Source organism: Anomaloglossus baeobatrachus, chromosome 7 (assembly GCF_048569485.1).
Source record: "Anomaloglossus baeobatrachus isolate aAnoBae1 chromosome 7, aAnoBae1.hap1, whole genome shotgun sequence".
Taxonomy (NCBI): Eukaryota; Metazoa; Chordata; class Amphibia; order Anura; family Aromobatidae; genus Anomaloglossus; species Anomaloglossus baeobatrachus.
Window position 1 is genome coordinate 303,837,871 of NC_134359.1, and position 14,486 is coordinate 303,852,356.

The 14,486-nt window shown below is 47.5% G+C and overlaps 1 protein-coding gene across 1 annotated transcript in view; it reads left to right on the top strand.

The window, feature by feature from the left end:
* The window catches only part of LOC142246803 (transmembrane protease serine 9-like), an 85,180-nt gene that overhangs the window by 67,799 nt on the left and 2,895 nt on the right, over positions 1-14,486 (top strand). Inside the window, exons 9-10 of the mRNA XM_075319851.1 lie at positions 3,519-3,610; positions 13,849-13,930. Coding sequence (XP_075175966.1) covers positions 3,519-3,610; positions 13,849-13,930 — 174 coding nt within the window. The remainder of the gene's footprint in view (positions 1-3,518; positions 3,611-13,848; positions 13,931-14,486) is intronic.

The following is a 14,486-nucleotide window of genomic DNA, read 5'->3' on the forward strand; positions in this document are numbered from 1 at the left end:
TATTCATTATATGTGTGACCTCAGTGATCAGAGGTGTAGACATTGTGGGAGCAGAGGTAACGTGGTCTTCATGTTCATTGTATGTGTTCTTAGTGACCATAGGGTGCAGAGGTAACGTGGTCTTCATGTTCATTGTATGTGTTCTTAGTGACCATAGGGTGCAGAGGTAACATGGTCTTCATGTTCATTGTGTGTGTTTTTAGTGACCATAGGGTGCAGAGGTAACATGGTCTTCATGTTCATTGTATGTGTTCTTAGTGACCATAGGGTGCAGAGGTAACATGGTCTTCATGTTCATTGTGTGTTCTTAGTGATGAGAGGGGTACGATGGGTAAGATGATCTTCATGTTCATTGTATGTGTTCTTAGTGACCATAGGGTGCAGAGGTAACATGGTCTTCATGTTCATTGTATGTGTTCTTAGTGACCATAGGGTGCAGAGGTAACATGGTCTTCATGTTCATTGTATGTGTTCTTAGTGACCATAGGGTGCAGAGGTAACATGGTCTTCATGTTCATTGTATGTGTTCTTAGTGACCATAGGGTGCAGAGGTAACATGATCTTCATGTTCATTGTGTGTTCTTAGTGACCATAGGGTGCAGAGGTAACATGGTCTTCATGTTCATTGTATGTGTTCTTAGTGACCATAGGGTGCAGAGGTAACATGGTCTTCATGTTCATTGTATGTGTTCTTAGTGACCATAGGGTGCAGAGGTAACATGGTCTTCATGTTCATTGTGTGTTCTTAGTGACGAGAGGGGTACGATGGGTAAGATGGACTTCATATTCACTTTATGTGTTCTTAGTTACCAATGTGGTGCAGTGGTAACGTGGTCTTTATGTACATTTTATGTGTGACCTTAGTGACCAGCGGTGTTGCAGTAGGGGGTGCAGAGGTAGTGGTCACATCCCTCTGTTACCTGAAAAGGGCAACATAGGAATCCATCACTATCATAAATGGCACATGGCCAGTGGAGGCTGGTACAAATTGTACTTTGGACCTTCAGGGTTACCTCTGACAGTGACACTAGTTGATATAATATTAAATTTCTCAAGTGTCGGAATCCAAATTTTTGATGAGTTGGTATTTTGTAAATTTGCAGAGGAGTGGGCAAGGGGTGAAAAAAATGACTCACCTGTCCTGTTACTACAGCCCCCTGTCCAGTCCACTGTGCAGCTCCCTCTGACAACCTCCTCCTCACTGGGGCAGACTCCTGACGATAATAATAATTATAATAATAAATCTTTATTTCTAGAGCGCCAACATATTCCACAGCGCTTTACAATTCATACAATGCATGCCATGATCTCAGCACCTAATGGTTATCCAGATGCCTCGGATCAGAGTGAGATGGCCAAGAGCCAAAGAGAGGGGGTAGCTGTGTGGTGAGCAATACAGGGGGCCACAGGGGTTGGACCAGTGAGCCATGAGGTAGGATTCTTTATCACTTTATGTGTCTTCCGAGACCCCAAACTAAGACATATTCTTACGTTAACATTAAACAACTTCAATGAAAATCAAATTTCCTCCTATCACAGGGTCCTTCTCCCATATCACACAATCAACAGAGCGAGAGATGGATGAACAATCCAAAGAGTATTTATTCCAAGCAAATCAAAAGGTCCATAAAATAATCCACCACATAGAAAGTAAAGTAGTCCCGGGGATCAGTCACACTCCTCCAGCAGTCCTTTTCCAGTGAAATCAGGGTTTCTCACAGTCTCTCAGGGGTGTCAGCTTCTCCCCCAGAGGACCAATCTTACTGCTTCCCTCATGTCTTTATGAGCCAGAAAAAATAATCCACCAGGTAAGCAGAGAGTTTGGGTGGATTACAGGCCCCTCTCGCCCAGACTTAAGGTACCGTCACACTAAGTGATGCTCCAGCGATCCCACCAGCAACCTGACCTGGCAGGGATAGCTGGAGCGTCGCTACACGGGTTGCTGGTGAGCTGTCACACAGGCAGATCTCACCAGCAACCAGTGACCAGCCCCCAGCCAGCAGCGATGTGGAAGCGATGCTGCGCTTGGTAACCAACCCGATATTTACCTTGGTTACCAGCGCACACTGCTTACCGCTGGCTCCCTGCACACCTAGCCACAGTACACATTGGGTTAATTACCCGATGTGTACTCTGCTACGTGTGCAGGCAGCAGGGAGCCGGCTTCTGCGGACGCAGGTAACCAATGTAAATATCGGGTAACCAAGAAGCCCTTCCCTTGGTTACCCGATATTTACCTTCGTTACCAGCGTCCGCCGCTCTCACGCTGCCAGTGCCGGCTCCCTGTTCCCTGCACTCCTAGCCACAGTACACATCGGGTAATTAACCCGATGTGTGCAGGGAGCAGGGAGCCGGCACTGGCAGCGTGAGAGCGGCGGACGCTGGTAACGAAGGTAAATATCGGGTAACCAAGATAAGGGCTTCTTGGTTACCCAATGTTTACCGTGGTTACCAGCCTCCGCAGAAGCCGGCTCCTGCTGCCTGCACATTTAGTTGTTGCTCTGTCGCTGTTACACACAGTGATGTGCGCTTCACAGCGGGACAGCAACAACTAAAAAATGGTCCAGGACATTCAGCAACAAACAGCGACCTCACAGCAGGGGCCAGGGTGTTGCTGGATGTCACACACAGCGACATCACTAGCAACATCGCTGCTACGTCACAAAAGTTATACCTCAGCAGCGATGTTGCTAGCGATGTTGCTTAGTGTGACATGGCCTTTAGAGACAAAAACCCAGCAGGGGGTGATTAACCTGCCAACAGGACAATGTACACACAAGGAATACACAGAATGAACAGAGCATCATGGTAAAATATGAACCTACACAAAATTATACACAACCCTCATTATTCCACCATCACACCTCCCCAAATTTGAGTGAATTGATGAACGTGAATATCAGTATATCGGCTCCTCCGCCATTAGTGATGCTCCTCCGCCATTAGTGACGCTCCTCCGCCATTAGTGATGCTCCTCCGCCATTAGTGATGCTCCTCCGCCATTAGTGACGCTCCTCCGCCATTAGTGACGCTCCTCCTTATGATTATTCTGATCCTTGTGTTTCCATCATTGGATCTTCTCTGTTTCGCAGCTTCCCCTCCGCTGTGGGCCGGACACACATTTCAGCTCCTCGCCATGTACCTCTGTGTCCTGACGCTGGACGCTTTCTATCTGTAAGTAGCTGCTACAATATATCAGTAATAATCAATCCTACCAATGTCCTGCACAGAGAGCTGAGGGTCTGGTACAATGTATCCAGTCTGGACAATCTTCTGTGAGCTACAAGTAGCCCTGTAGCAGCACATCGCTCTGTCGTTACACTGTATCAGTGCAGGTAAGTGTCTCTGTGGCTCACAGAGGATTTCCTTTCCCTCACATTACATAGTTGCCGGTATTTGAGGCCGATCTGGACTCGTCTCTCCCTCGATTCTTCACATTCCCCTCTTCTCATCCTGAGTCCTCTTTTTCCACTCCGTCTTCAGCTTCTTATGATCCATGTTTTTCTTTTGATCTCCAGGCTGTAGAGCAGAATGTGTCGATATGACAAGTAATGTCCATCCATCGACCATAAGACGTGTCCCCGAGCCCAGAGACCACGAGATGAACGGAGTACATAAATGAAGCTGAGACACGACCATGGGCGGGGCATGGTTAATTATGGGGGAGTAGATAAACCGAATAAAATGCATAAAAACAAAAGACAATGGTGTGACGTTCAGATCCATCACCGCCGTACTAAAAGGAACACTGTGAAAAACTTAAGAAGGTATCCGCTCACAGCCTCAAACGTCATGAAGAATCCATGGCGTTGGGCAGTGGTGATGTACCGCCCTGCGGCCTCGGCTGCGGCTGCCGAGCCACTCGGGTCCATGCTCGTACTGTGGGTGATAGCTCGAGCCTCTCACGGACCCGGGGTCACGTCGCTCTGCAAGGGGTAGTGGCGGTGCACGCAAGGGTTTGAGTGGTTGAATTAGCAAAGTTCGTGATGCCACCCACGGGTTGTGGTGATTGTATGGTGGACACCACCGATGCCGTTGACTAGGCCTCCCGGGGACGGTGTTATGCAGCTCGGTGTTAACCCCTCCGTCGGCAGGGGGCGATGGTCCCGGGGGCCCGCGGGAAGGTGAGGGCCGGGGTGCATGGCGCAGTGTTGCGGTGCAGCGGGGTGCGGTGCCTGACGGCACTGGTGTACTCACTCTGACACAAGATAACAGAGTCTCTGGTAAACCAAATGGTAGAATGGACGGGGCCCACAGCCGGCTGCGGTGTTCTCCCTGGACGGGTTGGTGGCGGCTGTTGTTCCCTTTGTACCGATGTTGTGTTGTGAGTGACTCCTGTGCCTGGACACCGGTAGTCCGCTCCCCGGCGTGTAAATGTCTTAGGAGCCCGTTTGCCCGCAGGCACTGGCCCCTTGGATCCCTTGCCTTTGGCGGTGGCACTTATGCGGAATGGTTGGGCTGTTGCCTTCAATCGGGACTTGGTTGGGAATGAACCCCTGAGGTCCAGACCGCAATCAGTAAATTTGACTATAAGGGTGGCTTCTAGCCTAGTCGGGTCTGAGTACCCTGCCTGGTGCTTGGCTTCCAATCGGCTCCCCGGTTTGGTACCGACGGGCCACCGCCCGACCCCTGTCCTACGGTTCCACTGACCGTACACCAACTCCTGCAGATGTCCATCACCATCTGCCGACCTTGCTGGAGGTGCCTGGGCTCCGACCCAGACACCTAGACAGTCCGTGGCATTCCTGGTCCCAGGTCTGCCCTTGACTTTCCCTTCTCACTCCTTCACTGTCTGCACTGACTGAACTGACTGTCGTGTTTTCCCGCCTCCAGGCCTGTGAACTCCTCAGTGGGCGGAGTCAACTGCCTTGCTCCGCCCCACCTGGTGTGGACATCAGACCCTGGAGGGTGGCACCCAGGATTTTTGTGTGACTCGTGTCACCTATCTGGGGAAGGGGTGTGTGTGGTGTTGTGTCTGTGACTACCTGGCTAGTCCAGAGCGTCACAGTGACATTGTGTAGCCAGGAATGACCGGCATGAAGGATCCCGGCATCAAGGATCCATGGCGTCTGGCAGGGGTGACGTTGTGAAGCCAGCAGTGACCGGCATGAAGAAGCCATGGCGTTGGACAGCAGTGACGTTGTGTAGCCAGCAGTGACCAGCATGAAGGATCCATGGCGCCAGGCAGGAGAGACGTTGTGTAGCCAGCAGTGACCGGCATAAAGGATCCATAGTGTCAGGCAGCAGTGACGTTGTGTAGGCAGCAGTAACCGGCATGAAGGATCCATGGTGTCGGTCAGCGGTGACGTTGTGTAGCCATCAGTGACAGGCATGAAGGATCCATGGTGTCGGGCAGCGGTGACGTGTAGCCAGCAGTGACCGGCATGAAGAATTCATGGCGTCAAGCAGTGGTGACGTTGTGTAGCCAGCAGTGACCGGCATGAAGGATCCATGGCGTCGGGCAGCGGTGACGTTGTGTAGACAGCAGTGACCGGCATAAAGGATCCATAGCGTCAGGCAGCAGTGACGTTGTGTAGCCAGCAGTAACAGGCATGAAGGATCCATGGTGTCAGGCAGCGGTGACGTTGTGTAGCCAGAAGTGACCGGCATGAAGAATCCATGGTGTTGGGCAGCGGTGACGTTGTGTAGCTAGAAGTGACCGGCATGAAGGATCCATGGTGTCAGGCAGCAGTGACGTTGTATAGCCAGAAGTGACCGACATGAAGAATCCATGGCGTCTGGCAGCGATGACGTTGTGTAGCCAGCAGTAACCGGCATGAAGGATCCACAGTGTCTGGCAGCGGTGACGTTGTGTAGCCAGCAGTAACCAGCATGAAGGATCCATGGTGTTGGGCAGCGGTGACGTTGTGTTGCCAGCAGTAACCGGCATGAAGGATCCATAGCGTCAGGCAGCGGTGAGCATCATCCACCAACATGAAGAATCCATGGCGTCTGGCAGCGGTGACGTTGTGTAGCCAGCAGTAACCAGCATAAAGGATCCATGGTGTTGGGCAGCGGTGACGTTGTGTTGCCAGCAGTAACCGGCATGAAGGATCCATAGCGTCAGGCAGCGGTGATGTTGTGTAGCCAGAAGTGACCGGCATGAAGAATCCATGGTGTCTGGCAGCGGTGATGTTGTGTAGCCAGCAGTGACCGGCATGAAGAATCCATGGTGTCGGGCAGCGGTGACGTGTAGCCAGCAGTAACCGGCATGAAGGATTCATTGATTTCATATTCTTACTGCCCGGTGTTGACCCTCGGTAATATTTGCCGAGATTTCCCAGGGATCATTTGATGACTTGTAGATGTCAGAGAGTGAGAGGCAGCGAGCGCCGGTCTGACCCTAGTTTCAGTGTCTGGTTTTTACCTGCTGCCTGTTTCCATAAGCGTTTTCTGCATGGCTTAAAAGCAAGAATGTTTTCTCGTATCTTGAATCATTTTTTTATTGTTTTTATCAACCTCTCAAGAATTCAGCATTAAGTCAACAGAGAGCAGATTGTTTTATGTTTCTAGTTTCTGTTCAGTTTATGGAAAGTCACTAAAGTCGTGTTACACGCGTTCATTTCATGAGCTCCTCCGTCCACTAATGTCTCGGACTTTATGCTTGGATGCAAATTTTCTTCCAAGTTTTTTAAGTAAAATACGAAAGCGGTAAATTGTCATCATTACTGCGTTCAAGGTTCAGAGGTCAGGTTTGAGGAGTCGAGAGGTCCGACGGCCATGTAGGAAGAAACGTCTGCATCTTCTAAGGCTGACAGTAAACCAGTATATAAAGGGTTATTCTCCAATAACACCTTATCTCCTGACCAGGGCTCCACTGCTCAAATTCTGCATCATTCACTGTCTAGAGACTGTAGGAAACAATAGGGCTGTAGTCGACTTTCTCTGGCAGTCCTATAGACAATGATGGATCGGAGGTAGAGTATGGACACCACCACATTATGCACAATGGGATGGTAAAACCCCCTTCTCTGTAACCATAATATTGGGCTTGTTGAGGGACCCAACAGTTGGATCCCCAACAATCATCTCCTCTATCCTGTGGAGAGGAATAAACCTGTCACTGTGGGAACAACCAGTAAGACTTATTATGAGGGTCTTTGACTGTTTTTGATTGAGAAGGGAATTGGTGGACTGGGGTTTGGGGTTATCTTATGATCTGTGATGAGACGTTGTTCCAGGGAACTTGTCTGATTGACGTAAGTGGAGACAGGAAGGATTTGTTTCCCTTAACACAAGGCAATTATCATCCCCTCCTTGAGATTTTTGCCTTCTTCTTGAGGAACATGTTGGGCTGTAGGATGCACTCAATGGACCTTCAACCTTAGAAACTATGAATGAAACGTTTGACATTATAATTTGTAATGTTTTGAGGTGATGTCATATTTGGGAGTTGGATTTTCCTTTGCACGTGACAATACTTTATAGCAGGTTTTTCAGATATCAAGATACAATATACTGTATATAAGGAAAATCCTTCCACCCGTCAGACCAGGGTCCGACCACCTTCAGGTCCTTCAGTCCATGAGCTTTTTGCAGTTTCTGCTATTATTGTTGACTTCATTATTTAACCCCAATCGTCCAATGCTAATAATTGTCTTCAACTTAGTCATAATTCTGATTTCCTTTAGCCAAAACCCTTGGGTCATACATGGTTTTAGGTCCTAAAGTCATAACATCTGAACAATATTTCTACTAGTGTCCACAGAAGCCACAAGACCCATAACCTTCACAAGTCCAAATATCATAAAGGAGTAAAGTGAATGAGACCTAATTCCTAAATTTAACCGTCTAAAGGCCCACTTACACACAATGATATCGCTAATGAGATATCGTCGGGGTCACGGTGTTGGTGACGCACATCCGGTCTCGTTAGCGATGTCGTGGTGTGTGACACCTTTTTGCGATCAGTAACGATCGCAAAAAGGTGTAAAATCATTCGTCGTGTACACGTCGTTCATTTTTTAAAAATCGCTCCTCGTTTGGAACGCAGGTTATTTGTCGTTCCTGCGGCAGCACACATCGCTAAGTGTGACACCACAGGAACGAGGAACAACATCGTACCTGCGTCCGCCGGCAATGAGGAAGGAAGGAGGTGGGCGGGATGTTCCGGCTGCTCATCTCCGCCCCTCCACTTCTATTGAGCGGCTGCTTAGTGACGCCGCTGTGACGCCGAACTAACCTCCCCCTTAAAGGAGAGATTGTTCGGCGGCCACAGTGACGTCAGTGAACAGGTAATTGCGTGTGACGCTGCTGTAGCGATATTGTTCGCTATGGCAGTGATCACCCCGTGATGCGCCACCGACGTGGGCGGGTGCTATCGCTCGCGACATCGCTAGCGATGTCACAGCATGTAAAGCCTGCTTAAGAATAGCCAATATGGGATTGACTGCTCCACAGAGATCCCATAATGGAGAAAGACAATGACTCCATAATGGTTTCTGAGCTGTGAGCAGAGGACAACTCCATGGAGAAGCGATTTTGGAGACACTAAGGTCTAATAATGGTGGGATGATTCCCCAATAATGCATCGATCTCACTGATGGTCCATCCAGTGTGCACAATGATGACAGTGACGATAGTAACTGTTCTTTCTAGATGGAGGGCCACCTCCTCAATCGTTCCCTTCAGTGAACACAAACAACCACAGTCTGATCCTGAAAACAATGGTCAAACAGGAAAGTCTTCAAGAAAAATGGGTTGAAAAGTTTTAAGAAAAACAATCAGTGATGAACCTGAGAATTCACCGGCACATGTTACTATACACACGGCCGAGGACTCAACAGTCTGGTGTTTCTACATATTCTAGCTGGAGCTTCTTCGTGGAGCACTGAGCCGGGGAACGTCTTACTCTTCATCTTGACTTACAGCCTAATATGTTGTTTTGAGGAGAAGTTCCGAAGATCAAGAATGGCTCCTTCCAAGGAACTAATACTACTGATTCTAGGTAGGTCCCAAACAGAAAGGATCTTACATGTTTACAAGATATATTTGTGGTTCTAGACTATAAAGTGTTGACTGGAGAAAAACGTTTTCATACGATGCGTCAGATCTCCATTCATCTCATCCATGATTTGTTCATCAGTAACTCTGTTGTCCCAATTATTTTTGTATCCTAACAATCCTATAACATTTTGATACTCAAACATTTTTGGATTTCCAAAACATTTTTTATATATTTGATATAATGTATATACAATGCCTTGAGAAAATATTCACAACCACCCCCCCCCCCCTTGGCATTTTCCATGTTTTACATCCTCACAACCTCAAATTTCACAGGTTTTTCTTGATAATTTGCATCAGTTCATGCACAGAACATGCCAACAACTGAGAACATTCAGTATGCATAACTATTCACCCCCTAAAGACAGCTGCCAGCCACTTTGGATAAGTCGCTATGAGATTTCCACATCTTGCCACTGGGATTTTTGCTGATCCGTCAAGACAAAGCTTCTCCGGCTCCTTCCATTAGATGTTTCCTCTGGTGAGCAGCGATCTTCATGTCTGACCACAGATTTTCCATTAGATTAAGGTCTGGGCTGTGACTTGGCCGCTCCAATACATTTACACGTTCCCCCTTACATCCCTCCAGTATGGTGATATTGGAAGAGATACCTTCGTCCCAGTTTCAAATCACTAACAGACAGGTTTTGCTCAAGAATATCCCTGTATTTTGCACCATCCATCTTCCTCTTAACTCAGACCATTTTCCCTGTCCCAATTGCCAAAAAACTTCCCCCCAGCTTGATGCTGCCACCACCATGCTTCACTGTGGGGATGGTGTTCTTGGGGTGATGAGCTATGATGGTCTGGTGTCAGACATAGGGGCACTTTACACGCTGCGATTTCGGTACCGATATCGCTAGCGAGCATACCTGCCCCCGTCGGTTGTGCGTCACGGGCATATAGCTGCCCATGGCGCACAAAATCGCTCGGACCCGTCACACTACTTACCTGCCTAGCGACGTCGCTGTGACGGGCAAACCGCCTCCTTTCTAATGGGGCGGTTAGTTCGGTGTGATAGCGACGTCACTATGCGGCCACCCTCGTTCCTGCGGAGTCACACATAGCAATGTGTGCTGCCGCAGGAACGACGAACAACATCGTACCTGCAGCAGCAACGATTTTTGGGAATAGGGGAGCATGTCAACGATTAACGATTTTGCACGATTTTTCGACAATTTTGATCACACATAGGTGTCACACGCAACGACATCGCTAAAGCAGCCGGATGTGCGTCACAAATTCCATGACCCCAACGACATTGCTTTAGCAATGTCGCTGCGTGTAAAGCGGCCTATAATGTTTACCTTTTTGCCCAAAAAGTTCAATTTTGGTCTCATCTGACCACAGCACCTTCCTCCATACATTTGTGGAGTCTCCTACATGTTTTTTTGGTAAAATCAAAATGATCCTTCCAATTTTGGTAAAATTATAAGTAAAGTTTTTTCTGGACACTTCCATAAAGACTGGCTCTATGGAGTTTACGTATTATTGTGGTCATATGGGCAGATACTCCAGTTTCTGCTTGGGAACTCTGCAGCTCCTTCAGGGTTACCTTTGGTCTCTATGCTGCCTCTCTGATTATTTACCTCCTTGCCTAGGGTGAGAGTTTTAGTGGGCAGCCCTCTCTTGCCAGGTTTGTTGTAGTACCATGTTCTTTCCATTTGATAATAATGGATTTGATGGTGCTCTGGGGGAACATCAGAGATCAGGATTTTTTTTAAAACACAACCCTGGCTTGTACTTATCACCACTTTGTCTGATCTCCTTGGTCTTCATGGTGTTGTTTGGAGATCTCCTTGGTCTTCATGGTGTTGTTTGGAGATTTCCTTGGTCATCATTGTTTTATTTGTAGATTTATTTTATTTTTATGGTGTTGATTGGAGATCCCCTCGGTCTTCATGGTGTTTGGAGACCTCCTTGATCCTTGTGGTGGTGTTTGTAGACCTTGTTGGTCTTCATGGAGTTGTTCGGAAATCTCCTTTATTTCCATAATGTTGTTGGGAGATCCCCTCGGTCTTCATGGTGTTTGGAGATCTCCTTGGTCTTTGTGGTGTTGTTTGGAGATCTCCTTGGTTTCATGGTGTTGTTTGAAGACCTCCTTAGTCTTCATAGTGTTGTTTGGAGATGTTCTTCATTTCCATGATGTTGTTTGGGGATCCCCTCAGTCTTCATGGTGTTTGAAGATGTCCTCGGTCTTTGTGGTGTTGTTTGGAGATCTCCTTGGTCCTCATGGTGTTGTTTGGAGATCTCCTTGGTCTTCATGGTGTTGTTTGGAGATCTCCTTGGTCTTCATGGTATTGTTCGGAGATCTCCTTGGTCCTCATGGTGTTGTTTGGAGATCTCCTTAGTCTTCATGGTGTTATTTGGAGATCTCCTTGGTCTTCATGGTGTTGTTTGGAGATCTCCTTGGTCTTCATGGTGTTGTTTGGAGATCTCTTTCATTTACATGATGTTGTTTGGAGATCTTCTCGGTCTTCATGGTGTTTGGAGATTTCCTTGGTCTTCATGGTATTGTTCGGAGACCTCCTTGGTCTTCATGGTGTTGTTTGGTTAGTGGTGCCTCTTGCTTAACAGTGTTGCAGCCTCTGTGACCTTTCAGAAAAGGTGTGTGTATATACTGACAGACCCCGGGACACAGATTGCACACAGGTGGGTTTCCCATCACTAATCATGTGACTTATGAAGGTAATTGCTTGCACCAGAAATTTTTAGCTGCTTGATAGCAAAAGGGGTGAATACATATGCACATGGCAATTTTTATTTATTTTATCACATAAATCTAATTTTTGCCTATATTTTTCTCACTTCACTTCCCCAACTTAGACCAATTAATGCTGATGAATCACACACATATCGGAATACACAAACATTTAAACAACATTAACATTAAATGTATAAAATGAATCATAACAATTTGGGATTCATGAGGATCCATTTTTTTGTAATATTGAAGGCTGGATTAGCTGCTTTCTACCAATAGCAGGTGATTGTGGCTGACACCTGCGGATCCTCATAGCCATACTAGTCCATTACTGCTCCTATACCCATAGCCAGAAATGTCTGCCATCATAATTAGAGTAATGAATGGAGGGCAGCATTGTAAGCCGCAGTCGTACACAAGTACAAGATGTGTCTCTCTGGCCTTGTTCACATCAGTTTTCAAAAACACATCCTTCTTTTTTCTTAAGAAGATGAAATTTCCGACTTTAATTTGCCTCCTGCCATTACAGGTGGAAAAAACCTGGGCCTCTAATGTCAAGCCACCACTAGGGGGCGCTGGGACTAAGGTAGAAAGAGAACTCCTGAGTGCAGTTAGACAGAAAGCCACTAGAGGTCACTAACACAAGAGCAGGGATAGTCGATCAGTCAGGGTCTATGCCGGGGTGTCACGTCTGTACTGGGGGCAACACAAGTCAAAGTCAAAGAACAGAGTCGAGGTCGGATACCGAAAGAGCAAGTAAGCACAGGGGAGGAAGCGGAGAACACGGAACAGGACTAGAGTCCGGAAGACTGGGAAGAATGGAGGTAAGGTCAGGAAGGAGGGATGGAGGTCAGGATGGGCAGGAAGGATGGAGGTCTGGACAAGCTGGGGAAACAGAGGTAAGATTGGCTAGGAGGAACGGAGAGCAGGACAGGCCAGGGAAAAGAAGATCAAGTCAGGTCAGGGGGACAGAGGTCAGGTTGGCAAGAGGGATGGAGTAAAGGTCAGGCAAGGGAAACGGAGGTCAGGACAAACAGTAACGGCTAGCGGGACAAGAAATAGAGAACTTCTCACACGAACGGAGCACACAACAGAGCTGGAAATATCACTGTCTGTGTCCCAGAGGCAGCAGCAAGATATGGCGGTGTGACCTCCGGAACAAGGCCAGAATGAACAGACCCCTCCCAACAAACCTAAACCCCGAAGGCAGGACACATGCATCGGCTCAGGAACGGCAGAGCCATGCATGAATCATAACAACTAGGCTCCTGAGAGTGTAGAAGACATCAAGTGAATGTCGGAGACATCCTCCGATCCTGGTTTCACTGGAACTTAGTCAATTAGTGCCAATACAGAGCAGAATAGTTTTGTGGTAGTTTCTGGAGGTGAGCAAAAAGAACCAATCCAAAGAGAATTTGTGTCAAATTTTTAATAATATTTTGAACCAGAAGAACTTCTGATTTGCTTTCCACAAATCAAGAAAAACACTCACCACCATTTTACACATTGCAGAAGATTGCATTAGCTGTATAAGGCTTCCCATAATGCCTTGCAGCTATCACATCACATGGTACAGCACAGCCAATCAGGAGGGACTAGCCAAGCCTGTATACAAGTTGTGGTAGGGAATGCAGCAGCTATTTTGTAGTGAATCAGGATAGTGAAGGGACATCACAGCTCAGTGATAGAGAGTAGAGAAAAACATAAAACACTGAAGAATCTGTGCAGAGAGTGTATGACTGCAGATCCATAGAGATTAGAGTGTGAGGAAAGTACGAGACTTTGGAGTACAAAACTCTAGATTTACCCAAAAAATTAATTTGTTGAGATTCAGCCAATTTAGCCAAATTTGAAGCAAGTTTTATATTGTTTTTTTCCATTAGTTTATCTGATTTGTACACTGAGTTCGTGAACGGAGTTTGAACCCTATCCGGGCACCAGAGGTGGCTCCAGGAGTGCCGTACTTCCAGTCTACATGTGAACTGTAAGTCGTTACAAAGTTGTTCAGACGCCTAAAGCTACTGCACCCTACTGAAAGGACCATTCCCACTATGTCGGCACCATTACAGCTCTGTTTGACCTCCAGGTTATCTCCAAGTTTTGCCTATATGTGAATTTTACATTAGCTCCCATTTTAGCTATTCACAGCTGAGGACAAAGCCCAAAAACACATCATCAATAATCCACTCATCTTCAGTAAAGAGTCATCTCGAGCTGCAGGTAAGGAGCATGATCCCCCTCTGTCATCTGGGGGTTTCTACAGCTCAAATTAAGGAGGACACGGCGATCATTGAGGGACATCTTAATGAGGGACATCTCGTAGCTGCAGGTAAGGAGCATGATCCCCCTCTGTCATCCGGGGGTTTCTACAGCTCAAATTAGGGAGGATAGGGCAATGACTGAGCGACGTCTTAATGAGGGAAGTCTCATGGCTGCAGGTGAGGAGCATGATCCCCCTATGTTGTCCGAGGATTTCTACACCTCAAATTGGGGAGGACAGGGCAATGACTGAGGGACGTCTTAATGAAGGACATCTCGGGCTGTAGATGAGGAGCATGATCCTCCTCTGTCATCTGGGGGTTTCTACACCTCGGATTAGGGAGGACAGGGCAATGACTGAGGGACATCTTAATGAAAGACGTCTCGTGGCTGCAGGTGAGGAGCATGATCACCCTCTGTCCTCTGGGGGTGTCTACACCTCAAATTGGGGAGAACAGGGCAATGACTGAGGGTCGTCTTAATGAGGGACGTCTTGTGGCTGCAGGTGAAGAGCATG